Source organism: Microtus oregoni, unplaced genomic scaffold, assembly GCF_018167655.1.
Source record: "Microtus oregoni isolate MIOR12 unplaced genomic scaffold, Mior012 000006F_ref0000085, whole genome shotgun sequence".
NCBI classification, from domain to species: Eukaryota; Metazoa; Chordata; class Mammalia; order Rodentia; family Cricetidae; genus Microtus; species Microtus oregoni.
The window spans coordinates 47,986,046-48,013,552 of record NW_024543065.1 but is presented as its reverse complement, the minus strand read 5'-3'; the positions used below and the strand labels follow the sequence as shown (position 1 = coordinate 48,013,552).

The 27,507-nt window shown below is 52.5% G+C and overlaps 2 protein-coding genes across 3 annotated transcripts in view; both read left to right on the top strand.

Moving 5' to 3' along the window:
- Window positions 1-5,670, top strand: part of Bicra (BRD4 interacting chromatin remodeling complex associated protein) — a 72,011-nt gene extending 66,341 nt beyond the window's left edge. For both annotated transcript variants that reach the window (XM_041653636.1, XM_041653635.1), the window contains 5 exons: window positions 50-111; window positions 1,014-1,162; window positions 1,346-1,440; window positions 1,630-1,732; window positions 3,775-5,670. In XM_041653636.1, coding sequence (XP_041509570.1) covers window positions 50-111; window positions 1,014-1,162; window positions 1,346-1,440; window positions 1,630-1,732; window positions 3,775-4,880 — 1,515 coding nt within the window. In that variant the 3' untranslated portion in view covers window positions 4,881-5,670. The remainder of the gene's footprint in view (window positions 1-49; window positions 112-1,013; window positions 1,163-1,345; window positions 1,441-1,629; window positions 1,733-3,774) is intronic.
- A 2,788-nt stretch (window positions 5,671-8,458) lies between these two features.
- Ehd2 (EH domain containing 2) lies at window positions 8,459-26,891 on the top strand. The gene is made up of 6 exons (XM_041654357.1): window positions 8,459-8,541; window positions 11,293-11,750; window positions 12,193-12,290; window positions 17,274-17,686; window positions 22,883-23,047; window positions 25,193-26,891. Exons 2-6 carry the CDS (start codon window positions 11,347-11,349, stop codon window positions 25,742-25,744), a joined length of 1,632 nt encoding a protein of 543 aa, XP_041510291.1. The 5' UTR covers window positions 8,459-8,541; window positions 11,293-11,346; the 3' UTR covers window positions 25,745-26,891.
- The last annotated feature ends 616 nt before the right edge of the window (window positions 26,892-27,507 follow it).

The window sequence follows — 27,507 nt, the reverse complement described above, 5'->3', positions numbered from 1 at the left end:
AAGGCTTCCTCCTAGTGGCACCTGTCACTCACCTGTCTTCCTTCCGCAGTATGACAGCAAGTTGTGTAGCCTGAAGAAACAGCCCCTCCTACAACCCAGCAAAGAAGCCTGGTGAGTGACAGCCACCTGCCCCGACCTCTACAGAGTCCCAGTTTCAACTCTCCCGAGCTGTGTGCATTCCTTCTTGACTTCAGTTTCCCTTCTGCTAAGGGAACAATGGCAGGCTGCTTACTTCAAGAGGCTGCAATGCACTAGGCCCTGGGTTCCATCTACAGTTTGATGTCAGTGCTGTCGCTGTTTCTGTAGCTTGTCAGATGTGGTGGAGAAGAGCCAGGGGTGTCCAGATGGGCCCGTGGGTTAAGTGCACATAAGTTTGAGGGTCAGGGAAGATGGGGAACCATGGTTTGAGTGAGTCAGGTAAATTGAATAGGTGGCCTCCTGTTGGTGAGAGCAGGCAGGCTGTTTGAGAACTCAGAGGTTTGAGTGGTGTTTGCTAACAGAGAGGAGAGCGGGAGATCTGCTCCATGGTGTAATGGGCTGCTTGCTCTTCGGGGCTTGTCTGGTGGGGCACGTGGTCATGTGATGGAGAAACCCAACCCGTTGTAGTAGGGATTCTGTAGAAAACAGCAACTGAGAAATAAAGCAGGTACTTATAATCTAGCACCCTCCTAGGCAGCCCCACCCCTACAGAGGCAGTGGAGCGGTCCTGCCCCCTGGTGGCAGACAGAGCATCATGGATCTGAAGGTTCCCACCTAACTCTCAACCCCTCCCTTTCTCCTTTGGATCCTCTAAACAAGAGTGACGTCCCCTCACTTTCCCAGGCTTCTCTTTCCTCTTCTGTCACCTGTTAACTTTGGTCCACGGCCAGGGAGGCCATGAGACAAGTGGGTGCAGGGAGCCAGGTTGGCGCCACCCTCCTTTGCAGTCTGAATTTATCATGGGGCTGAGGTTCAGGATCAGTTTCTCTGGCCCTCACCCCAGCTCTGTGTATGTGGTCTAACCCCACCCCCAGCTTCCTGGAGCATCTGCACAAACATCAGGGTTCCGTCCTGCACCCCGATTACAAGACAGCCTTCCCCTCCTTTGAGGACGCCCTCCATCGCCTCCTGCCCTACCACGTCTACCAGGGTGCCCTCCCCTCCCCCAACGACTACCACAAAGGTGAGGCCTCCCCACTGCTCTCCTCCCATGTCCCCAAGTGCCCCCAGCTCAGCCACCAGCCCTCGGTGTTCAGGCCACAGAGCATGAAGCAGGGTGAGCATTGTGCGCTCGGCCACAGGCACCTTGTGCCGTCCACTCATCCCCCGACACATCTCCTGACCTGTGTGGCTTTTCTTCCTTCAGTGGATGAAGAATTTGAGACTGTCTCCACGCAGCTCCTCAAACGCACCCAGGCCATGCTCAACAAATACCGGCTTTTGCTTTTGGAAGAGTCCCGGGTAGGATTTTCAAGCTGCTGGGGTCCCTTCCCCGCTGTGAACTGTCCTTGCCTTGTTCTGGACAGGAGTGGGGGGTCTCTCCTTAGCTGGGAGGGAGGTAGGTAGTCTGAGCCTGACCAGTTACATCCTGCCAGGGCCTTCTCTTCCCTAACTTGCTTTTCCTGTGTCCTTTATATCACCCCGCCACAGAGAGTCAGTCCTTCCGCAGAGATGGTTATGATCGACCGAATGTTCATTCAAGAGGAGAAGACCACTCTTGCCTTGGATAAGCAGCTCGCCAAGGAGAAGCCTGGTGAGAGGGGAGGGATGGGGGGAGCATCCCCCTATCTATCATGCACCTTGATGCTGGGATTCCCAGCAAGCAACCTGACGTGCATGGGGTGCACGGGGAAGACAGAGGCAGAAGGATCTCTGGTTTTGTCTAGACAGCCTTAGTCTAAAAAACAAAACAAACCAAATCCAAGGATTGTGTTGAGTGGCCTTACCTTTCTTAGCCACCATGGGGCACAGGAGCCCCTCCTGCTTCCCTTGCTATAGCTCCCTGTGAGTTTCCACCCTAGAAGAGGGGAGGGCATTTCTGCCAGCCTAGGCTGATGCAGAAGCAGGAGAGAAGAGCCAGGGCTGAGGCACACAAGCAAGGTTCCTGCCACACCCACTCTGTGCCCATTCTTTGCTTGCACCCCCCTAAGAACGAGGCTTTCCTCTTCCTTTTTGCACTTTAAGCATCCTATAAGCTTTATCCTTTAAGGAAAGCATGTGTCCACAACCCAGCCCCTTGCTTTTCCAAAATTCTCCTTCAGCCTTGTCCTACATTCAGGTACCATTATTCTCTTGAAAAAATCCGCCATTCTGCTTCCCCCTGCCCGGCCTTGCTGTGTACTCCAGGAGTCAGGCACTAGTGTGAATCTTTCTGAACCCTTTGAGGTCTGTTCTGGAGCTCTCTGCCTTTAGGAAGGACGTGTGTCTCCTGAGTATCCCTAGTGAGTCTGGGAAGGACCCTGTGATCCCCACATAAGAATGTCTGTAACGGGGGGCTGGAGAGATGGCTCAGAGGTTAAGAGCATTGCCTGCTCTTCCAAAGGTCCTGAGTTCAATTCCCGGCAACCACATGGTGGCTCACAACCATCTATAATGGGGTCTGGTGCCCTCTTCTGGCCTGCAGGCATACACACAAGACAGAATATTGTATACATAATAAATAAATAAATATTTAAAAAAAAAAAAAAAAGAATGTCTGTAACGGGCTGGAGAGATGGCTCAGTGGTTAAGAGCATTGCCTGCTCTTCCAAAGGTCCTGAGTTCAATTCCCAGCAACCACATGGTGGCTCACAAGCATCTGTAATGAGGTCTGGTGCCCTCTTCTGGCCTGCAGACATACACACAGACATAACATTGTATACATAATAAATAAATATTTAAAAAAAAAGAATGTCTGTAACAAGTCTGATGGGCGACATGGGATAAATCAGAGCTATAAGCAAGCAGCCAGGGGCCAGGGGCGTGCCTTATGGGGACACGTATGCCTAGCCCATAAGAAGACAAGGACGTCACCCTGGAGCATTTGTTTGTCTTTGAGGTTAGCACCTCCAAAGTGTTTAAACCTCGGGCTGGGAGCATGCTAGGCTAGGACTGAACTGCTGAGCCACGCCCCAACTCCTCACTGTGGGATTCTAGGCAGGAGCGCTACCACTGAACCACTCCCCAATCCTGTTTTGTTTTTAGCTTCAAATTTTTAGAGATAGGGTCTCACTGAGCACCCAGACTTGCCCGGGCTGGCCTTTGTACTCAGATCCTCCTGCCTCAGGCTCCTGAGTAGCCGGAATGACAGACGTGGGCCCTATAGGCCACTACCCTTTGTCTGGAGCTGTGCTTGTTTAAATTCTTCCTGTTTGTCTTACACACGTGACCCTGGGAGGGAGGTGAAGTTTTAGGCAGGGCTTGGGAGTCATTGATAAAGGAAGCCTGCAGTGTGGGGTGGCCCAAGGATCTGCTCATCTAGACCAGCAGTTCTCAGCCTTCCTAACGCTGCCACCCTTTAATTTTAATACACTTCCTCTTGTGGTGGTGGACCCCAACTATAAATTTATTTTCATTGCTATTCCATAACTGTAATTTTGCTACTCTTATGTGTCATCTGTAAATATCTGATATGCAGGATATCTGCTATGCAACCCCTGTAAAAGGGTTGTCTGACTCCTAAAGAGGTCCCAACCTACATGCTGAGAACCGCTAGTCTAGACTCGTCCTGGACCTGAAGATAAGATATTCAATATACAAGTACCTCTCTCAGCTTACCTACTAACCCTGAGGGTTTTCTCTGTCCCAATTCCACAGACGAGTACGTGTCTTCCTCCCGCTCCCTCGGCTTCCCTGTCCCAGTGTCTTCCGAGGGTCACCGGCTCCCCAGCCATGGCCCATCATCCTCATCTTCCACATCCGGAACCTCTGCCCAGCCCCCTCCTCACCTGCCCACCAAGCTAGTGATCCGGCACGGCGGGGCTGGTGGCTCCCCTTCGGTGACCTGGGCCCGAACATCATCTTCCTTGTCATCAACATCCTCATCCTCGTCCTCTGCCACCTCATCCTTGGACGCAGATGAGGATGGCCCCATGCCCTCTCGCAACCGGCCACCCATCAAGACCTATGAGGCCCGCAGCCGCATCGGCCTCAAGCTCAAGATCAAGCAGGAGGCGGGGCTCAGCAAGGTGGTGCACAACACTGCACTGGACCCTGTGCACCAGCCCTTGCCGGTACCTGCACCTGCAAAAGGGGCGGAGCCTCCGCCGCGCTCAGCTCCGCCCTCACTCCCTCCTGCCACGCAGGCACAGATGAATGGCACTCTGGACCATCCCCCGCCCGCAGCACGCAAACCCACAGTGCCTGCGCCCTGCCCACGTCTACCATTGCGCAAGACCTACCGTGAGAACGTGGGTGACCCAGGTGCTGCCGAGAGTACGCACGGACGGCCGCGGGGTGCAAGCAGCCCGACCTCACTACCTGCCAAGGTGGATGAGGCTACCAGTGGGCTGATTCGCGAGCTGGCTGCGGTGGAGGACGAACTGTATCAGCGTGTTTTGAAGGGCGGCCCACCACCCCAAGAAACCCCAGCCTCCACCACCAGCCAGGGCCCCACCGAACCCAGCTGGGAAGCACCTGCACTGCCCCCGGCCAAACGACGCAAGTCCGAGTCCCCTGATGTGGACCAGGCCAGCTTCTCTAGTGACAGCCCGCAGGACGATACGCTCACTGAGCATTTGCAGAGCGCCATCGACAGCATCCTTAACCTGCAACAGGCCCCTGGCCGGACACCCGCAGCTCCCTACCCCCATACAGGGCCCATGCCTGGCAACCCCACATCCCCAGCACCCCTGCACAGGCCAGACGCCTTTCCACCATCCAGTCACAACGGTGGCCTCGGTGCCAGGACGTTGAACAGATAACACTGGGCTGCTCCTGCGGCCCCTGTCAGGTGCTCCCAACCCCACCTCCAGGGGAGCAGCCTGGCAGCCGACCTCCACCTCTGAGGGGACACCAAACCAGTCCCCGACAATTCTTGCCTAAGTTATTTGAGTCACAAAGGCCTCGCCACCCTCCTGCTTCCACGTTGGCTAGAGAGTTGGGATGGGGCGTGGGCTTTCTAGGGGAGGGGGGTTCAGTTGCAATGTACAATGTCCCCCTGGCACAGGCCAGGCCAGGGGATAAGAGTGAGTGTTTCCCAGGACTGGGCTACTGGGTTGACGCACTGGTAACATCTGAATACCAGGCCTTATTTGATTGGCTTCATGGATCGCTGTCCAGGGCGCTCAGAGCTGTGAGAGACCTTCAGACAAGCTCGGCTCACTTCCCGTTCCCTGCAGAGCCTGGAAAATTAGGAAGCAAGGACTCAAGCCAGTGTCCCAAAGTACTTGCGTCCCATCCATATGTGCACACGCCAGAGTCATCCTGTGTGTGTACATGCACGAGAGAGTTAGAGAGATTCCCACCACCCCCATCCCTCCCGAGGAACAAGACACGGGGTCTTCCTCCTCCCAAGTCGTCTTCCCTGTATTCTTTTTGCCTCCAGTCCACCATGCCACGTTTTGAAATCTTGGAGACAAAACTAGTACTGTAAGATAAAGATTTTTTTTGTACTGTATTTATTGTGTATAACGATTTTTTTAAGGGAAAATTCTGTACATCTAGAACTCTTGTAAATTAAAAGCTGATCCTTTTTTTTTTTTAAAGACTGTACTCAGGCCCCCTCCGGCCCTTGTTGCTTTTGGGTGTTTTATTTTGGGATTGGTGTTGGTGGGTTGGGACCAAGCCGACAGAGAGGAATTTCATATGTTGGTTGAGTGTCCAGTGGGTCCTAGGCCATATTCTAAGCCCCGTGGGGCCGGTGAGATGGCTTAATAGATGCAGCGCCTTCCAGGACTCAATTTTGGTGGCTGGCACTTCACTTGAGAAGGAAAGGACCGACTCCTCCACGCTCTTCTCTCACCACTACATCTGTGCAGTGGCATACATGCCCACACACAAATAAATGTAAGGGGACTTGGGTTTTTTTTTGTTTTGTTTTTTTTTGTTAACTAGAAGGTAGTTTGGAAGTCCCTGCCTCTGAAACCAATGCTGTCTGTTCTTACTATACCCAGTTACGTACTTTGGGCTTTGCTTGAAATGCTCTGAACCATTGCCTTGGGAAACATGGCATTGGGACCCTCACAGTCTAGGGGCAGTGTTCTCAACCATCCGTGCAGCACCTTGTTTCAGACAGTTTGCTGTTCAAAGACATTTATGGGGCTGCAGAGATGCCTTCGTGGTTAAGAGTGCTTACTGCTCTTGCAGAGGACTAGGTTTGGTTCCCAGCAGCCGGATGGGTGCTCACAACTCTAGTACCAGAGATATGACGGCCTCTTCTGGTCCCTTGGATCCCTGCACACGTTACACAGAAATTCATATGGGCACACACATAGACAATACATAAACAAATCTTAAAGACACTTATGAGCGTGGGTCATGCATGCCTGGTCTTCCCAGCCCTTGGGAGGTGGAATTAGAAGTTCAAGGTTATTCTCAATGACCTGGGGTTGGGGTGGGGGGCAAGGTTAGCCTGGGCTATACAAGACCTTCTCTCAAAGCACAAATAAACGGGAGTTTGAGAAATGACTCAGCACTTAAAAGCACTGGCTGCTCTTGCGGAGGACCTGGGTTTGATTCCCAGCCCCCACTTATTATGGCCATCTGTAACTCCAGTCCCAGGGCATCTGACTTCTGGCCTCTGAGGTGCATAATGCACAGACATACAGGCAGGCCAAACACCCATACACATTAAATTAAAATAACTTATGGATTTAAATAAGTACATAAAAATTGAAAGAACAAAACTTTGGTTATGTATGCAGGAGGCCCTGGGTTCCATTCCCAGCGTCTCATAAACAACATGGCGGTACATACCTGTAATCCCAGCACTTTGTACAGAGGCAAGAAGATCCAAAGTTTAAGGCCATCCTCTGCTACAGAGTAGTGTGTGAGACCCTGTCTACCATGCATTGTGGGCGAGAGGTTTTACTGTGCAATCAAGAACTGAGTCCCGATCGCCAGAACTCACATAAAAACCAGGTGTCATCTCAGACCTCCAGTCCCAGCACCAGGGTGACAAGGGCACATAGCCTGGGGATTGATAGAGGACACGTGGCGTAGGCTGGCTTCTGCACACGCCCATAGGCACACACTCGTACATACGTGCACGAACCACATACAGAAATAACAGCAATAGTAACCCCTGGGCACTGGGTGGCGACGTTGAACCAATTGGATGGTGGCACTCTTGTGGTCGCTGCCTGGCATTGTGGGCAGGCAGCGTCTTCAGAAAAGCAACTGTTTGATTGCTAGGTGTGGTAGCATACAGTTGTACTCCCAGCATCTGGGAGGCTGAGGCAAGAGGATCGTTACGGCTAATTTGGGCTACTTAGGGAGACCATATATTATTTTATTTTGAGGTTTTTGAGATATTGTTTCTCTGTTTAGCTCTGACTGTCCTGGAATTTGCTCTGTGGATCAGACTTGCCTCGAACTCAGAGAGATCTGCCTGCCTCTGCCTCCCGAGTACTGGAATTAAAGGCATGTGCCATCACTGCCTAGCTAGGATACCCTATTTTAGAAAACCAAAAAAAAAAGGCACATATTGTATAATAATGCAATCTGAGCCCGTCTGAGAGCACAAGCCTGCACCACCAAGCTGCGTGTATCCTGTGCTGGGGATGGGGCCCCATACATACATCCTAGACGGGCGGGCACTCTACCAACCAAGCTACATGCACTCAAGACTTTTTGTTGTTCTGCTTTTGTTTTTTATTTGTTTTTTGACACAGGGTCTCACTATGTAGGTTTGGCCGACCTGGAATTTGCTATGTAGATCAGGCTGGCTTCAAAAGCGTAGAGATCTGCCTGCCTCTGCCTCTTGATTGATGGGATTAAAGCCCTGTGCCACCATACCAGGCCCATACACTTAGATTTTAAAATTACTGTTTTACGATTATTTTTTTTAAATATTTATTTATTTATTATGTATACAATATTTTGTCTACATGTATGCCTGCGGACCAGAAGAGGGCACCAGACCTCATTACAGATGGTTGTGAGCCACCATGTGGTTGCTGGGAATTGAACTCAGGACCTTTGGAAGAGCAGGCAATGCTCTTAACCGCTGAGCCATCTCTCCAGCCCTTTACGATTATTTTTAAGATAGGATCCAGCCAAATAGTCCAGACTGGTTACAAACTTACCATCCTTATGCCTCGGCCTCACCAGTGTTGGAAAATATAGCCATGCACTACTATGACAGGATAAGTTATTGGTATACCTGCTGCAGCCGCTGTCTACTCATTTGCCAAGAGAGACAGACTGGGAGGGAGCCAAAAACAGCTCGAACCAAGGACTACACAAATGAGCCTGTGTATGTCTTCACAATGCCCGCCAGGGGGCGCGCGAGGCCAACACGGGCTGGGACTGGGGGCCCGGGCCCGCCCTGCCGGGTGCTCCTCCCGCGCAGCCCCACCCGGCTCACTCTGCTGCGGACGGGACAGAGCTCAGACAGCTTGCTCTGCGCTCCCCGGGTCCCTGGTGAGTGCTCCCCAAACCCCAACCCTCAACCCCGCTCCCCTGTAACAATCTGCGTCCTGACCTTCCTTCCCAGTCCCTCCCAGGTCCCACACTCTTCCCCCAGGACCTCCCTCCCCAGCAACTCCTCCATTCTCCCCTAGTTCCCCCAACCTCCTCAGATCTCCCCAGCCTTCCCCAGCCTCTCCTAGTCCTTCCGTCTTTCCTAGCCCCCACCATTCCACTTCCAGTTCTGCCAATTCCTCCCCAACTTTCCTCATCCTGAAGAACCCCCCCACCACCACGCTTTGAAATAGCCTTTCGCCGTCCACACCCATTTTTCTACTCTCCTTGATGTCTTGCACCCAAGAGTCCTCTCCTGACTCACCAAGTGCATAGACCCTTTAGCCATTCCTAACGGTCCTTTTTGAGATGTACCTCAGCAGCCTCCCTGTCTGGGACCCTCCCACGGTCCCTTTGTGGCTATGTCACAGGTTCCTGCCTCTGTCACCTCTCCTACCTCCTCCTTTCTCCAATCCATTTTCCTTCTATTCTTTCCTCTCCCTTTGTGTCACTAGGATTTTAGGGGCTTTAAATTTTGTTTTGCAGGGCTTCTTGATGCTTAGATTGTCCCATTTATTTTTTTTTTGAGCCAGATGCAAGATGTAGGACGCAGAGGCAGGCAGATCTCCGAATCTAAGGCTAGCCTGGTCTACATAGTCCCAGGCCAGCCAGAGCTACACAGTGAGACCCCCCCCCTTTTTTAAGGGGGAGAAGGTTGGAGAGATGGCTCCAACTTGGGGATTAAGAGCACTAGCTGCTTTTCCAGAGGACCCTGGTTCAATCCCCAGTACCCACATGGCAGCTCACAGCTGTCTGTTGTTACTCCAGTCCAGGGCATTCAACACTTTCTTCTGGTCTCCAAGGGCACTCCCTGCACATAGTACACAGACAAGCATGCCTAGAAAACACTCATACACATAAAATAAAGAAATGAATTTTAGGAAAAAATGAAAGAAAAAAGGAAAAACTGTCTCATCTCTGGCTAATGGGAGCCACTTCAGGCTGGGCGCTGCATCCCCAGTGATCTTTGAGCTGATCCAGACTGGACTGTTCCTTCCTGGCCCCAGCCTTGGGACAGCTGTTTCTCCAGGGAGCCCTCTGTTCCTTCTGCGAAAAATGACATGAGGGACTCCAATCTGACCAAAAACTCATTCTCAAATCATAAGCGTCTACTTATGGAGCGAGGAAAGAAACTATTCTTGACAGACAGGAGCGTGTCACCCTAGACTCCGCAGTGACTAAAAGGCTCTTGAAGGTATGGAGTATACAGAGAGCACAGTCTGGCTTCGGGGGTGCTCACTGCTTCAGGGTTGGTGATGACTTTTTCTCTAACTATGCTCTTGAGACCTAGGAAGGGAGACAGGGTCTGAGAACGCATTGCCTGGCTGGGGTGTTTCCTAGCCCGGGGATCCTGTGCAAGCTATTGCTATCCTCCCGAGGCTCAATTTCCTCCTTAGGACGTGGGTAGGAATGAGGATGCAGCTGTAGAGTGCTTCCTTAGCTTGCTGGAAACCTTGAGTTCCAGCTCCAACTCTGGGTAAAACTGCTTACAGCAGTGCATATCTGTAATCTCAGTGCTAGGGAGGGAGAACCAAGGAGATCAGAAGTTCGAGATCATTCTCAGCTACATAGGAAGTCTGAGTCCATCAGGGGATATGTGAGACACAGTCTCAAAAAGAAAAGACTTAAAGTGAGGATAATGACAAATTCACTTGATAGTCACAAACACTAAGTGAGCTAGCACAGAGTTTGGGGTGTGACTCAGTGGGAGAGCATTTGCCTAGAATGCCACAGTGAGGGATTGGGGGTGTGACTCAGTGGTGGAGCCCCTGCCTAGAATCCCCCAGTGAGGGGCTCAGATATGGCTTAGCAGTCTTGTGATTGTCTAGCATGCCCAAGGTCCTGGGTTTCATTCTAGCACCACACCCCAAATACAAGCTGTCACCGTGTCTGGCTTATGCTTATCACGTTGTTTCTTCCTCATGCCCAGGGCTTCTCCTGACCTGGGTGCACCTAGGTAGCCTCTGCCCCTCATTTCACAACCCTCTGGTTTTGTGTCCCCACCAAACAATCCTCAGTTCCCAGCGCCCGAGAGCCAGTCACACCCTTGGGCCTTTGCACATGTCATCCTCTGCCTAAGACCTTCGTCTTGCCTGTCCTTCATGAAGAACCTCAAAAGTCAGCCTTGCCCTGACCTTTGCTGACCCTGTGGTCAGTTTCCCTTGTCTGCCCCCATACCTGGAGCTTCTCAGGTATCATTAACTGTTGTATGGCCAGGTCCTCTGTTGGGGGCTCTGGTTGGGTGGCATTTGGCCTGTATGGCACCTTTCTTGGATTCCTGCAGCATGGAGCGAGCCATTCCAGAGAAAATACGTCCAATGATGGACGTGTGGGGTCTTTGAGATAGGGTCTTCTTACATGTTGTCCGGGTCAACTGGGAACTTGTGATTTTTCCTGTCTCAGCTTCCCAAGGGCTGGCATTAGGGATGGATTGACATCCAGCTCAGGGATGTGTCCCTCCCCCACCCCCAACAGTTCCTTCCTTTCCTTTGTTCTCCCTTTTGTTTCCCCGTCCTGCTCCCCCTTGAACCATACTGCCATTAATCTCCAGGCAAACCCCTCTCCTCCCCAGCACTGAGTCCCCCTGCTCCTCCTCCCATCTCTAGCCATTCCCTAGCAGTCTTCCACTATGTCCCCTCCTTTCTCCTACAGGTAAGCTCTCCACCCTGTAGTCTCCTTGGGTGACCCAGTAGGATCAAAGTCACCATGTTCAGCTGGCTGAAGAAGGGTGGGGCTCGGGGCCAGCGACATGAGGCCATCCGCACTGTGACCTCTTCCCTCAAGGAGTTGTACCGCACAAAACTTTTGCCCCTGGAGGAACACTACCGTTTCGGGGCTTTCCATTCACCGGCCCTCGAAGATGCCGACTTCGATGGCAAACCCATGGTGCTGGTGGCTGGCCAGTATAGCACTGGCAAAACCAGCTTCATCCAGTACCTTCTGGAGCAGGAGGTTCCTGGCTCTCGTGTGGGTCCAGAGCCCACCACCGATTGCTTCGTGGCTGTCATGCATGGCGAGACAGAGGGCACCGTGCCGGGCAATGCTCTTGTTGTGGACCCAGAGAAGCCCTTCCGCAAACTCAATCCTTTCGGAAACACTTTCCTCAACAGGTGTGGCAGCTGTCAGCCAGGAGGGGGGACGAGGGACATCTATCCCAGAATTCTTCTATCCATCTCAGCTCTGATTCTCATCCTTCTGCCTACTTCTTTCCCCTCCTGCATCTGCTACCTTTCCTATGGAAGGCCTGGCTTCCAATTGTGCCTGGGCTGCTGAGTGCTGGGCAGCCTTAGTCAAGTGGTTTAACCTCTCTGTGCCTCTCATATTCATCTGGAAAATGAAGGTAACCCAGGGTTATAATGTTCCTTGGGATATCCCCAGAAACAGATCTGTTTTCTTTTGTAGATCCCACGATCCCTCTGAACTTCCTTCTTTCCAGGACTCCTGTCCTCTGCACCTGCCTCTCTCTTCATGGCACCCTTAGTGCCCTTTCTCTTTCTGCCCTTCTTTACACTGAGCCCTGACCTTCTGTCTCCCCCCCCCCCCCCCGGCCAGGTTTATGTGTGCCCAGCTCCCCAACCAGGTCCTGGAGAGCATCAGCATCATCGACACACCGGGCATCCTGTCAGGTGCCAAACAGAGAGTGAGCCGTGGTGAGTGAGGAGGAAGCCTAGTATAAGGGAGGAGGTGGGGCTGGACCCCTGTGTCTGAGGGAGGAGGCTGGGGCCTGGACTCCAGGGTCTACAAGAGGTGGACTGGGCCTGCACCTCTAGGTTGAACGGAGGAGGCTGGGGTCTCCTTTGGTTGTCCCCGTGCAGGCAAATGGAGCTACAGGAGGCTGCCATTCCTTCCATTGGTGCTGGTGGTGGGGCGGGGGAGGCACAGGTGAACACATGTGAGCAGGCGGGAGCCACAAGTCTGGGCCGGTTAGGAGGATAGAAAAGGAGAGATGAAGAGGTACGGGGGGGTGGTGCGTAGAGAGTCCCAGGAAGAGACAGGCTGGGCAGGGAGGCCCTGGGCCCCATGCTTGTTCCTCTGAGCTCCTGGCTGGGAGGCTGGGCCACAGATGGAGCTAAGAGGGAGAATCTGGGTGGGGGCCAAGGCCGGGCCTGGAATTTATAAACAGCTGAGCAGGGGGAGCAATGGGGGGTAAATTCCAGCAGGGCCTCCAGTGAGCCTATCCCCTCCCACCCTGCCCAGTCTTTTAGCCCCCGCTCCTACTCTAGCCCCTCCCAACTTCTCCCCCACCCTAGCATCTGGGCCCACAGCCTTTCTGTCTGTCCCTACCACCACCCCCATCCCTAGGCCTCGGCCAGGGAATTGGGGCAAAGAAGGCAACAGTGTGGGGCAGAGGGGACCCAAGGCCAGGCAGGAGGTGGGGCCAGGGCAGAGTTTGGCTCCAAAAGTGCCAGTGCCCCTGGCCGCTGTCCAGCAGAGCAGCCCCGAGGGAGAAGCACGGGAGGCAGCTGCAGAAGTGGTCACCGTGCTCTGCCAGCTGGAGGTGGGGGAGGAGCAGGGGCGGGAGGAATTCCTGGTGTGCCTAGCCCAGGGGCTGGGCCCAAGTGATGGAAGGAGCCTAGGGCCCCAACTTCCGCAGGAGATGATGAGGGGTGGGGATGGGGATCCCCTTCCTCTCGCTCTGGAGGCATAGGAGGTGGAGCCTGTTTGTCCAGGGGGACTTGTGGGGGAGGGGAGAAAGGTAAATCCTGGGGAAGTACTGTGTGATGAGTAGGGGAGACGACGTGTGTCTGCCTGTGATGGGGTGGGCTGGCAGGTGTGGCGTGGTGGCCGGCCGTGACTCTGAAGTTGTAAGAATTGACAGAAGAGTGACAGGGGCTGGCTACGTGCGCTGTGTACCTCTAATTGTGACTAGCTGTGATTTTATGTGATTCTGAGGGAAGGTGTGGGGCGGGGGACGTGGAGGGATCTTGTGAGGCTGTTTTTATCACAGTGTTGGTGCCTCACACATAGTTAACAAGCAGGCCACGCCCCCAGCATTTCACTGGGGGATCCTAGGCCAACGTTCTACCAGTGAACTACATCCTCAGCTCTGTGTGTGACTGTGTGCGTGTGCGTGAATCTGTATTTACGTCTGTGTAGGTCAGTGTTGAAAGTGTTTCATTACCGGAGAGCTTGTGTGTGTGGCAGGGCACATCTGTCATCCCAGTGCCGGGGAAAGCCGAGACAGGAGGATTGTGACCAGTTGGAGGTCAGCGTGGACATCACAGTAGTGTCTCTGCCACATAGTGTGTGTTCAGACAGGCCTCCGTGCTGGAGTGTGTACTGATTCCTGCGTCTGTGATGCCGTGTGTGTCCCAAGCATCTTTGTGACCACGTGGCACGCGTATCTGTGCAGGTCCCAGACTCCGACACACAAGCATGTGTCTGGGAGTGTGAGTCTGAGCGCAGGAGACTCTGATGCACCCAGCTGTTTGGTGGTAGGTGTGTACATTGGCAGAGGTGTGGCTGCCCCCGTGTGACTGTTGCCCGGAGCGTCCCGCTGGAACACTTCCAGTCTAGATCTGCTTATGTTTTCATTCCCTTGTTTTTTTTTGACACAGAACCTTTTTGTTCTGTATTTCAGGCTGATCTGGAACTCACTATGTATTTCAAATTGGCCCCAAGCTGGTGGCAGTCCTCCTGCCTCAGCTGCTGTTGCACTGAGATGATGGGCATGCACCAACGTGCCAGGCTTTGTTCCCTGGCATTGTAATGACTTAACCAAGCCACCTTGTATCTCTGTGCTTCAGTTTCCCACCAGTGAATAGGGAGACAAACCATAGGAACCCCTGAGAAGGGCTACGTTAGCTGTATGGAGGAAATGGGTGCCTGGGCGACCGGTAACCAGGACTGTTTTTCTTGGGTGAACATCCCGTCTCTCTGCCACGTCTCCATTCCCACACTGACTCAACGTCCCTGCCTCCCTCTCCCCTCCCTTTCTCCATTCCCCCCTCCCTCTCAACCCCATGAGACAGACTTTCCAAATCCAGGCCAGGGTGTATGTAGATACTAGGGAGGGGGGAGAGGCCCAGCTGCTGCCCCTGCAGTGACCTGGCCCTTCCTTCCCTCAGAACAATATCCCTGCCCCTTCCCCTCCCATCAGCAAGGGGCAGGCTGCCTCCTGGGGCCCATGTTGGGGTGAGAGTGGGGGGATGAACAGGCAGCTACAGCTACTGAAGTGACTCCTGTTCGGCTGCCTCCTGCCTGCGTGACTTCAGTATCTTGGTTTCCTCAGCTGGAGAATGGGGACATAAATTGCTGTCTACTGGATTCTGTGGGGCAAGTGAGTCTGTTATAGCCTGAGCTCAAGTCAGGACACCAGTGATGGTCCCTTTTCTGGCCAGCTGTTGCTCTATATCCCCTCTTCCAGGAAGTCCTCCTTGACCTATGCTTAGGCCAGGCCAGAGCACCCCCTCAGGGACTCTCCACAGTTTCCAGGACCCCCCATATCCTAACTTGACTACTCTGGGCACAGATTTGTCCCCAGACTGTAAGGGCAGATTTGGGGCCACCTCAGCCTCCCCTTCTGCTGAATCAGGCAGGGAGAGATGCGTCCTAAGTCGCCCCTATGCGTCTGGTGGCCTAGGGCTGGTATTTGCTGAACACTCTCTCTACCCCTTGTGCCTCGTTTCTTCTCTAATAGTCTTCATGGGCACAATGGCACACACCGTCTTCAGCTTTTCCCACAGGTGAGCTCAGTTGTCATCTGATTGTCTATGAGACAGAACCAATCGTGATTGCTGTTTTTTAATGTTAGGGGATGGGCAAGTTCAGAAAAGTTGAGCTACTTGCTAATATCGTAGTACATGGGGGCAGGGCAGGGCTTCCTGTTTGCCATGTCAAGGGTGGGTTTTACACTCTCCTAAGTTTTGCTCATTAGTGAATGAAGAAGTGAAGGAATAAAGGTGAGAAATATTGAAGGGCATGGATGAGAAGAGGAAGGAAGGAATGAGTGAATGGATGGACACAAATTATTAAACATATAGGGTGGCGAGGACATAGCACGACTGGGGAGATGGCTCCGTGGCTAAGAGTGCAAATTGCTCTTGTAGAGGAACCAAGTTCAATTCCCAGCACCCACACTGGACTGCTCACAACCACTTGTCATTTTAGCTCCAGGGGATCTGACACCTATGGTTTCCATGGATACCTGTACTCATGTGCACCACCCACCCACACATACACACACACGTAGACACACAGACAGACACAGATACACACAGACATGTGCACACACAGAGAGACATATACAGACACACAGATACACATGAACATATACAGACCCACACAAAAACACATGGAGAGATACATAGACACACATAGACATACAGGCATACACAGACATACAGACACACTCACAGAAACAGACATACAGACATACAAACACACACACATATACATACAGAGAGACATATATATATATATATATATATAGACGTATAAACACACACACACACAGATACACACAGACATACACACAAAAGTCTTAGTAGCTTGACCTCCTGTTGTCTCTCAATTTCTGGCCCACCCAACAAGTCCCAGGGAAGTGCTGGGAGAAGGCTGAGAAATACCAGGGGCCTCTTTGAGATCATTTTAGGATTTTCCTTTGAGACAGGGTCTCACTATGCAGCCCTGGCTGTCCTGAAACTCACTATGTAGACTAGGTTGGCCTCAGACTCACAGAGAGCCACCTGCTTTGACTCCTGAGTGTGGGGATTCAAGACGTACACAATCATCTCTGGCCACCTTATGCGGGTGCTGGAGGGATGGCTCTGTGGTTAGGAGGACTTGCTGGTCTTGCAGAGGACCCAAGCTCGTTTCTCAGCGCTCATTTCGGATGACATTCCAGCTGTGGGTGGTCTGTATGACACTCTCTTCTGGCCTCTACAGGTACCCATACACACATGCGTGCGCACACACACAGAAATGATAAATATTTTAAATATAAATAAAAACTGTGTGCATGAATGTGGTACTCAAGGAGGCCAGAAGAGGACACTGGATCCTCCCCTGGAACCCACCTGCTGTGGGTGCTGCTTACCAACTGCACTGGGGTCTTCTGGGAGAACAGTGTGTTCTCTTAACCGCTGAGCCATCTCTCCAGCCCCCAGCTTTAGCATTTGAAAGTATTCTTATTTCATTTTATTTCTTGTGTGGGGGTCCATGCCGTGGCATATGAGTGGCGGTCAGAGGAAAACTGCAGGCCCACCTCAGGCTGTTAGGCTTTGTGGCTGCACCTTTACACTCTGAGCCATCCCACAAGCCCCACGCTTCAGGATTTTAAATGCCAATAAATATATCGATGTCAAAACAAATGCCCATTGTCTGCCTAAGGAATTAATGAAAAGCCAATGATCTGGGAATCAGGAGAGTGGAGGGGTAGAGGGTGAGGTGAAGGGGGTGGGGGGCATGGTTGCCTCATCCAAGAAGCCAGATGGCTTGAGGGTCTGGGTCCTGAAAAGTGGCCGTTATGGGGCACATGTAGAGACTCTGAGCCTTGGCATACGCGGGAATTACATGGTTAACAATCTGAACATTTGCACCATCCAGTATCAGTTCGAAAAAATGAATGCTAACGAGTGGGGTGTGAGGGTGTGACATCTATTCCTCGGGTCCCTGTCCTCTGCCTGCTCCAGGCTACGACTTCCCAGCGGTCCTGCGCTGGTTTGCCGAGCGCGTGGACCTCATCATCCTGCTCTTCGACGCCCACAAGCTGGAAATTTCCGATGAGTTCTCAGAGGCCATCGATGCCTTGCGTGGACACGAGGACAAGATCCGCGTGGTGCTCAACAAGGCGGACATGGTGGAGACGCAGCAGCTGATGCGTGTCTACGGAGCACTCATGTGGGCGCTGGGCAAGGTGGTGGGCACGCCCGAGGTCCTGCGCGTCTACATCGGCTCCTTCTGGTCCCAGCCGCTCCTTGTGCCGGACAACAGGCATCTCTTCGAGCTGGAGGAACAGGACCTCTTCCGTGACATCCAAGGTCTACCGCGCCATGCGGCATTGCGCAAGCTCAACGACCTAGTGAAGAGGGCGCGGCTAGTGCGGGTGAGCAGGGCAGGCTGGGGCCCCGGGAGGACTTCGAAAAGTTGAGGGAGGATTTAAAGGGAGATCAGGAGATAGGGAAGGTAGTCAGAAAACTGTAAGAGTTCTGAAAGAGGTTGAGGAGGACTTAGGGGGACTGGGGAGGACTTCGGGAGGCTATGGAGGATTGATGGAGTCACAGGAGACCTAAGTTGGAGAGGTCTTGAAGTCGCAAGACAGACTTTTCTTTCTTCTCTGCTTGTGCAGTTAATTGGCACCACCTAGCTCCCAGATTAGTTAATTCTCCTGATGGGTTGATCTAGTGCTTGAAGGAGGAAGTCCTGTGTGGAGGATCCCTTTTCCACCATTGCCCTGAGTAGGCATCTTTCCCTGTCTCCATCCTATCACCGGCCTCCTTTCCCTCCTTCCATCCCACTTGAACAGAAGCCGAGTCCTCTCGTTGGCTGTCTTAGTTACTTTTCTATAGCTGTGAAGAGACACCATAACCAAGGTAATTTATAAAGAAACGCTATTGGTGTGGTGGTTCCAGAGGGTTAGAGAGTCCATGACCGTCATGGTGGGGAGCATGACGGAAGGCAGGCAGGCAAGCATAGTGCGGGAGCAATAGCGGAGAGTCTCTGTCAGCACAAGGCACCGAGAGAGAAAACTGGGAATGCTGTGGCCTTTTTAAATCTCAAAGCCCACCCCTAATGGCATACCCGGCCAGGTGGTGGTGGTGGCACACGTCTTTAATCCCAGCACTTGGGAGGCAGAGGCAGGCACATCTCTGTGAATTTGAGGCCAGCCCGGTCTACAAAGCGAGTTCCAGGACAGCCAGGACTGTTACACAGATAAACCCTGCCTTGAACCCCCTCAAACAAACAAACAAACAAACAACAAAACAACTCTTACTGGCATACCTACTCCAAAAAGGCTAAACTTCTTAATCCTTCCCAACGAGTTTTATAAACTGGGGACCAAGTATTCAAATATTTGAGCCTCTGAGAGTCATTCTCATTCAAACACCACAGCTGCTCACTTCTTCCCTTACCTCCTCACCTCCACTCTCTCCATCAGCCACTGCACATTACACTGGCCACCTCAGTCCTACCCCGGGGCCTTTGTACTCTCTGCTCTTCCTGGCAGCCTTCTCTTCTGTCCATATGGCTCACCCAATGCCACCTTCTCAGCAAGGTGGCCCTCTCTTAATGACCATACCTACTCCAGATTTACCCTTTACCATGTCGTGACTCCTTCAGTGTCGTCACCTCCTGTGAGCCTGTCAGGGCCCCTGTTCTGCCTCCTCAACTCCGCACTTAAGTGCTGCAGAACTTGGCATCTTAGGATTCCTTCACTGAGTGTCCCTAGCCCCTGGGCTTGAATTGCTCTGTAAATATTTATGGAATGAATGACACTTGGCGGCACCTCAGCTTGAACAAAGTCACTCCTGTGCCTAGCCCTCTGCTGGGACTTGCTGGAGATGAAGTAACAGCCAAGGTTGCTTGGCCTTGCTCAGTTGGGGTTCCAAGGTCTGAATACCCAAGGAGGCTCACCCTTTGCTGGGGGAAGAAAAGAGACCTATCCCACAGCTGTGGTAGCCAACCAACGTCCAGTCAGGAAGGGAAGTCAGGAAGGCTTCTTAGAGGAGAGGGCATCAGAGGGAATACTGTGAGACTGGGGACTGCCGATCCCGTGGGCTACATCAAGGCTCTTGTGCTTTGTTTAAGGGCACCAGGGAGACGAGGAACGGTTTGGAGCAGGATGACAGGGTTGCACTCAAAGCTGCCTTCTGGAGAGCGGAGTCAGGTCTAGGAAGGACTGAGGGGGTTGGAGGACACAGTCTGTTTCAGGCTGGGCCTTAGAGAGGAAGAGGAGGGCAAGGGCTTTGCTTTCAGAGCCAGAGATGGAACGGAGCATTCACAGGGGAGGCTGCCAGGGTGGAGGTGGGGCAGGAAGCTGGCAGGAGAAGAGGCCACGAAGGTTCTAGGTGGTAAAGGCATCTGAGGTGTGGTTTAAAAGGAGCTGGAGAGGAGTGAATCACCGCTTCCAACCCCACCGCAGGAATCCGCTTTGGAAGGGAGCACTGGGTACCCAAGGCAGAGTCTGTCCCAGGAGTCCCTTCAGTCACTGTGTCCCCATCAGCTTCTTCCTTTTTCAATTATTTCCTCTTGTTCATACTCTTTTCCTAGTCTTCTCTCTCTTCCCACTCTTCCTCCGTCTTTCTCAGTACCCCTTGGCTCACCCTTACTCCTTGTTGGGAAACAGAAGCCAAACCTGGGGTCCCGCGGCACAGGGACCAAGGGGCCAGGCCGGACACCTGGCGCCCTAGCTAGGCTGGAGGTGGCTCCGGAAACCCGGGACAAACCCCGGAGTCCGACCCGCTCCCCGGCCCAGCCCGCACCTCCCCCTTATCTCTTCCTGCCACCTTCCCATACTTCCTCTCTGGAAAAGCCATCAGCGCTCCCGCTTGCCTTGGCGACCGGCCCCCAGCCACGGTCCTCAGCCAGGGTCCTCACAGACCAGGCCCCTCCCCTTTGGGCTGCCCTAGAAGGCCACTCCCCTGGAGTAGTAAACAAGCCACGCCTCTCCCATTGCCCGCCCTCGCAGGCAATACCTCTTTACATTGGTCGGTCCTCGTATGTCACGCCCTTTTTCATTGACTCGCCCTAACAGGTACAGCAAGCTACAATTGATTTGCCCAAACAGGACACACCCCTCCCCAATAGACCATCTTCAGGCCACGCCCCTCCTATTTGACAGCTCAGGTCAAAAGCCTCCTCATTAACACACTCTAGGAGGCCACACCTCCTCCCCACGGACCCATTCTCACTGGCTGCGTCCCCACACTCCTGCCCCATTGGCGACTCTGGCAGGCCCCCGCCCTTCCCAAGTGGCTCATTGTCTCAAATCCTACTCTTCCCCCACCATTTCGGCCCTCACTACCTTTTCCGGCAAGCCCTGCTCTTCCTTACTGGCTTTCTCTGCTCAACCACGCAACTTCTCCATTGACTCCCGGTATCAGGCGGTGACTTTCATATTGACCACACCCCTACTCTTGATTGGCCTCTCAAAAATGTAGGTTATGCTTTCCTCTGGTCCTGCAAGCTCATGCTTAGTTTCCCAGTGCCTCGCTCAGTGCCCGGGATCCTAGTCTTCAGGGTTGGCTCTGATCAAACGTCATGATGCCATCCCACTTCGTGGCACATCCTGGCCCGCACGCCCTTCACAAATGACCCAGACCCCAGTCACCAATAACAGCACACATGGCTTTAACCTCCCTTGAGTGCTCTCCTTCAGTGGCACAAGACCGTTAAGGGCTCTCAGAAAATGTAACTTGATGTTAACCAAAAGGCCAAGAAGGCTCGGTAAGGGTTCTCCGTAACCCACTCCCTTAACTCAGTTTCATATCTGTACAAGGCAGGATGTGCATGAATTCTCTGGCTCTGCCCTTTGGTGGAAGTGTAAGCCACTAGAAGGAGGTGATTCCAGAATGCTATAATGCTTGTGGCTATAATCTGAGAAGAGTTGGTTCTTCTATTACTGTTGGTTTTTTTGTGTGCTTGTTTGTTTTATTTTACTGTGTGTGAGCATGACATATGTGTGTCATGCATTCACGTGCCACAGTCTCTATATTCAGGCCAGAGGACGATTTATGTCAGTTCTCTCCTTCCACCATGTGGGACCCACTCGGGCAGCAAGCACCTTTGCCTTGCCCATCCACATCGCCCCGCACCTCCAGCCTTATTTTATCTCCATCTGACATGCTCATTCGGCGATGGAGCCGCCCGTAGACAGCAGACATGCCTGCACTTCATTCTGCCATTCTCGCTCACTTTTCGATAACTTACGACAATGTGGTTCAAAGGTTCTCAAGTTCAGTGGTTTATCCCACAATGATTTCCTGAGGGACACTGTGCATATTGTCCCAGGACTGCAGAGGAAACAGACAAGGCCTGAGCTGGCAGAGCTTGTAGTTTGATGGAGGGAAACAGAGCAATCAGATAAAATAATGATGACTCAGCTGGACTGTGAAGAAGACAGAAGGGCCTGGAGATAATCAGATGGCAGTGATAAGGACACTTGGTTTTCATGGTCTGTGGGGAGGCTGGGACGGAGCTCCTGGTAGAGAGCATGGTCATACGCAAAGGCCCTGGGTAGGGGGACGAGTTCGTGTGCTGGTCAGCGAATGCTGGTGAGCAGTGTATGGAGGGGAAAGATGGGAGAGCACGTGGGTGAAGTTGCAGGGGCCAGTCAGGGAGGGCAGTGGGGCTCTTAAGAATTATTGGGGGGGGTGTCTGGAAAGATGCTCAGCAGTTAAGAGCTCTGGTTGATCTTATAGAGAATCCAGGTTTGGTTCTCAGCACCCACAACTATCTCTAACTCTAGCCCCTGTGTATCTGATGCTCTCTTCTGGCTTCTCTGGGTACTGCACACACATTGTGCTCAGACACAAAACACCCAAACATATTTAAACGTTTTTAAAATGCAAACAACAAATTGAGGTCTTTCTAACCTCAGCATTTGGGAGGTGGAGGCAGGAGGATTGCTAGTTGGAGTCCAACTGGACTACATAAGGATTCTTAAGAAACCAAAGTGTCTAGTTTCTGAGGTGGGCAGAGCTTAGACACCCCTTTCCAGTGCTAGGCACAGCTGAGGGCAACTCATTCTGGGCTGAGCCCAAGTGCCTTGGAGGGCCTTAGGCTGTGGAACTGGGTAGGAATGTGACAGGAGAGAGAGAGGCAAGCCCCAGCTCTGGGCTGGTATTTGGGTGAGGCCAGCTTGCAGGAGCTTAAAGCTGGGAGTGGCTGAGATGGCTTAGCAGAGAGGGGAGCTTAGGTTGAACCCCACTAGATAGGACAGTAGGGTTCATCTACCTGTGACATATAAGAAAAGGAGGTTCCAACCAGGCATAAGGGTTTACAACTGCAATCTCAGCATTGAAGAGGCTGAGGCAGGAGGGTGGCTGTAAGTTTGAATCTAGCCTGGGGTATAGAGTTCAACCTTGTATCAAAAAGCCCAAGAGGAGAGCTGTACATAGTGAGTCGCACTTGTCATCCCTGCGCTCAGGAGGCAGAAGCAGGAGGACCAGGTGCTCAGGGCCAGTCTGTGTTACACGAGACCCTGCCTCAGAGAAAGGAATGCAGGTTCTCAGGCCCTGCCCAGCCCCAGTCTCCTCCTGGTGACTGTGCTGCGGGCTCAGATGTGAATGTCTTTCTGCAGGTGCATGCTTACATCATCAGCTACCTGAAGAAAGAGATGCCCTCGGTGTTCGGGAAGGAAAACAAGAAGAAGCAGCTGATCCTCAAGCTGCCTGTCATCTTCGCGAAGATCCAGCTAGAGCACCACATCTCCCCTGGGGATTTCCCTGACTGCCAGAAGATGCAGGTGGGGGCTGCTCCAGACAGGGTGGCAGGGTGTTGATGAGAGTCTCCTGTGGGTTCTGAGATGGAGCCTGGAAGGCTGGAGGGCTGGATGCCATTTTCATCCAGCAGAACCCGGCCTTATGAGTTAGGGTAACAGAATGGGGAGAAAACCCATAGTAACAGTTAACATGGAAAGTCACTCTCTTTCCCTTGAAGACCCTATAGCATATACTCGGGGTGGAAGGGCAGCTTGCTGCTTGTGGAGCCAGGGATCTACTATGTTTCTCTTTCCCATGCTTGCCCATGGTATTAATGGCTGGAGGAACTCCAGTCATTGTGTCTGCATTTCAGTCAGCAAGAAGGGGGGGGGGGGTGGTCAGCGGCTCAGAGCTTAAGAGCAGTTACTGCCCTTGCAGGTGTCCTGGGTTCCTTTCCTTGCACCCACCCGGCAGTTCACAACTATCTATAACTCCAGTTCCAGGGGATCCAATGCCCTCTTCTGACTTCAGTGGGCACACACATGGTGCACACACTCACACATAAAATCCAAATAAATAATTTAGCACAAGAAGAGGAAGAGGCAGGGCTGGAGAGATGGCTCAGAGGTTAAGAGCATTGCCTGCTCTTCCAAAGGTCCTGAGTTCAATTCCCGGCAACCACATGGTGGCTCACAACCATCTGTAATGGGGTCTGGTGCCCTCTTCTGGCCTGCAGGCGTACACACAGACAAAATATTGTATACATAATAAATAAATAAATATTTTTAAAAAAAAAAGAAGAGGAAGAGGCAAAAACTACGGAGAAACCCTGTCTCAAAAAATCCAAAAAAAAAAAAAAAAGAAGAGGAAGAGGAACTAGGCAAGATCCTGTATACCTGTAATCTAAGCAAGGTAGAGAGACAGGAGGATCAGGAACTCAAAGAAGCTTTAGTTACTGGAGTTCAAGGCCAGCCTGGCTACTTGTGACCCTATCTTTTTTGTTTGGTTGGTTTGTCTTTGTTTTTTGAGACAGGGTTTCTCTGTGTAGCTTTGCTGCCTCTGCCTCCCACGTGCTGGGATTAAAGGTGTGTGCCACCACTGCCTGGCATGTAACCCTATCTTTAAAGGGGGAGGGGTAGATGAATACAGCCTCTGTCTTTAAGGACATTATATTTTACTTTAAAGGAAATGGTCCAAGCTGTGCTGTCCAATATGGTAGTCACTAATCACATTAAAGCCGAGTTATAGTCAGGCATATTGACTCATGCCTATTAATCTTAGCACTAGGCTTGGAAGTCAAAGACAGGGTGATCAGAAATTCAAGGCCAGCCTAAGTTACACAGAAAGTTCTAGGCCAATCTGAGCTGCATAGTCAGATCCTATCTCAAAAAAAAAAAAAAAAAAAAAGAGGTCTGTGGGGGGAGACTCTAGAGGGATGGATAAGTGGTTAAGAATATTGACTGCTCTTTTAGAACACCCGGGTTCAATTCTTAGCACCACACAAGGTGGCTCACAACCATCTGTAACTCCAGTTCTGGGGCTACAAGACCCTCTCTGGGCCTCTGCGGAATCCCAAATGCATGTGGTGCACATGAACTCATGTAAACACACACACACACACAAACACACACACAAAACCACAACAATAATGAATTAAAAAAATACTCGGGCCAGGCGGTGGTGGCACACACCTATAATCCCGGCACTTGGGAGGCAGAGACAGGCGGATCTCTATGAGTTCAAGACTGAGTGCTGGGATTAAAGGCATGCGCCACCGACACCTGGCCCATCCTTTTTTTTTTTTTTTAAAGATTTATTTATTTATTTATTATGTATACAACATTCTGCCTCATGTATGCCCACATGCCAGAAGAGGGCACCAGATCTCATTACAGATGGTTGTGAGCCACCACGTGGTTGCTGGGAATTGAACTCAGGACCTCTGGAAGAGCAGCCAGTGCTCTTAACCACTGAGCCATCTCTCCAGCCCCTGGCCCATCCTTTCTTACACCGTGAGTTGGAAGGTAGCCTGGGTTACACAAGACCCTGACTCAAAGTGGGGAAAAAAGTAAAACAGGACAGGGCTCATTAGTAAGAGAGCCCCGCCTAGTAGTGAGGGGCTAAGGGCATGACCTTGCGATGGTGCCCCCTGACATTTAGCTTCTCCATCCCCCCCCCCCCGCCCCCAGGAGCTGTTGATGGCACATGACTTCACTAAGTTCCACTCCTTGAAGCCGAAGCTGCTGGAGGCTCTGGATGAGATGCTGACACACGACATTGCTAAGCTTATGCCGCTGCTTCGGCAGGAGGAGCTGGAGAGTGTGGAGGTTGGCGTGCAGGGTGGTGCGTTTGAGGGCACCCACATGGGCCCCTTCGTGGAGCGGGGCCCTGACGAAGCACTGGAGGATGGTGAGGAGGGCTCAGAAGATGATGCCGAATGGGTGGTGACCAAGGACAAGTCTAAATACGACGAAATCTTCTATAACTTGGCGCCTGCCGATGGCAAGCTGAGTGGTTCCAAGGCCAAAACCTGGATGGTAGGCACCAAGCTTCCCAACTCTGTGTTGGGGCGGATCTGGAAGCTGAGCGATGTTGATCGAGATGGCATGCTGGATGATGAGGAGTTCGCCCTGGCCAGCCATCTCATCGAGGCCAAGCTCGAGGGCCACGGGCTGCCCACCAACCTGCCCCGCCGCCTGGTGCCACCTTCCAAGCGACGCCAGAAGGGCTCTGCTGAGTGAGACAGCTGCAATTGATGGTCCTCCCTCCCACTCTGCCCTGCTGTGGCTCCCCAGCTCCAGTTGGCTACACGCAGATCCCTGCTCTGGCCCACTCACCCTCTCTGCCCACCCTTCCTGGCTGTAAGGACATTCAGTCAAGGCACTTCTAGAGGACCAGGGGTAGTGACAAACCTTCTCTGTCCCATCCTTCACAGCTCCACCCTCACATACACAAGGGCTTATCATACAGAAACACACAGACATCCATCTATCATTCATATAGAGACTTTTTTCCTTTTATTATTATTTTTTTAAACAATGTCTCAGATAGCCCAGGATACCCCTGAACTTCCTATGTAGCTGAGGATGGCCTGGATATTTCATCTTCCTGGTCTATGCAGTGCTGGGGTGTGAACACAGGGTCTCCTGCAAGCTAGGCAAGCGCTCTGTCAACTGAGGCATATCTGCAGCCCCATTGGATATTTATTGAGCACTTACTGTATGCCAGGCCCTGGTGGAACAGACTCTCAGGAGTGTGACATCTTCATAGTCACACAAACACTGATACCAGCAAGACCCCTTGTCCCTTTTTATAGGTAAGCAGCTCCTTTTACTCAGCCATGCTAGAGCTCCCTACTCCATTATGTCTTCAGGTCTCGGGACCATTGGGGGCTCAGAGGGAGACACCTGACCTCCTCCTTCCTCATATGGGCCCATTTCTGTCACTTTCTTCCCACAAACCTTGAACTCTGAATACACCCTTTTCACAAAGATTCTGCAGCAGATTAAAAACAGCTTCCTAGCTCCTTCAAGGATGGTTTGCATCCTCTGCCCGGTGCCCCCAGCATCCCCAGCATGTGCCCAGTGCTGGGGACCCCAGTAGCGGGTCCCTCTTTCCACCTTCAGGTCATATTCAAATAGAGTCCCTACCAAAGACAGAGGCCCCAGGGGTGACAGGCACTTTACTGAAGCCAGAGTTTTCACGGATATTCTGGAGGATTGGGAATTCTTGGTGCTATAGCCTTTTCTCCTCCTTAAAGGGATCCCCATGCCTGTTTTCAACACCCCTGGTGGGGGACATCATGGAGAAGATGGGGGGCAGCTGGAAGGGGCTGGGAACCCAAGAGTGTCCCCCACAGGGCCAATAAAGCCAAGACTGCTGTTTGTTTCACTGTCAGGCTATTTTGGGGCGGAAGACCCCTAGGGAAGAGGTGCATGGGGGACCGTTCTGGCTCACAAGGGCGGTGCAGCCTGTGACTCAACACTGCGCTGACTCAGTCTCGGGCTGGGGGCCAGCCCTGCATATTTTCCAAAGAAAAGTTACTCAGGGCCCTCCCCACCCCCGGGGACATCCCTCCCTCCAGCCTCAGGGCCTGGGAACCCAGACCTGGGCGTCCGTGGACCTGTGCCAGTTTGGGTACAACGCGCCCTTCGTCCCCAAAGCGCCCTCCAGCGCGCACCGACACGATGCAAATGCATTAGAGCAGATCTTGCAGCCTGAAACCACCGGGTCTTGGGGGAGGAGGGATTAGTGTCTCAACGCACAGGGCTCACGCCCGGCCCACACCCACCGCGTCCAGGACACGCTGGCCTGGAGAGCCGCCCGCCCACGCTCAAGTCCCACTCTGTGGCCAGGGACGCCCTCTGGCGTAATCAAGCGGAAAGGCGGTCAGTGACTCAGTCCAGGCCTTCATCTCAACACCCTGCGAGTTCCGCTGTGTGACCCTGGTGCGATGTGTTCCCTCCCCGCGTCTTTTTCCTTAAGAGTTTGTAATCCCAGGCAG

Bases quoted from the DNA above. Each gene is read 5' to 3' on its own strand.
- Ehd2 (XM_041654357.1), top strand. From the start codon at position 11,347: ATGTTCAGCTGGCTGAAGAAGGGTGGGGCTCGGGGCCAGCGACATGAG. The intron at 12,291-17,273 runs GTGAGTGAGGAG...TGCCTGCTCCAG, and splicing joins CAAACAGAGAGTGAGCCGTG to GCTACGACTTCCCAGCGGTC. The intron at 17,687-22,882 runs GTGAGCAGGGCA...GTCTTTCTGCAG, and splicing joins AGAGGGCGCGGCTAGTGCGG to GTGCATGCTTACATCATCAG.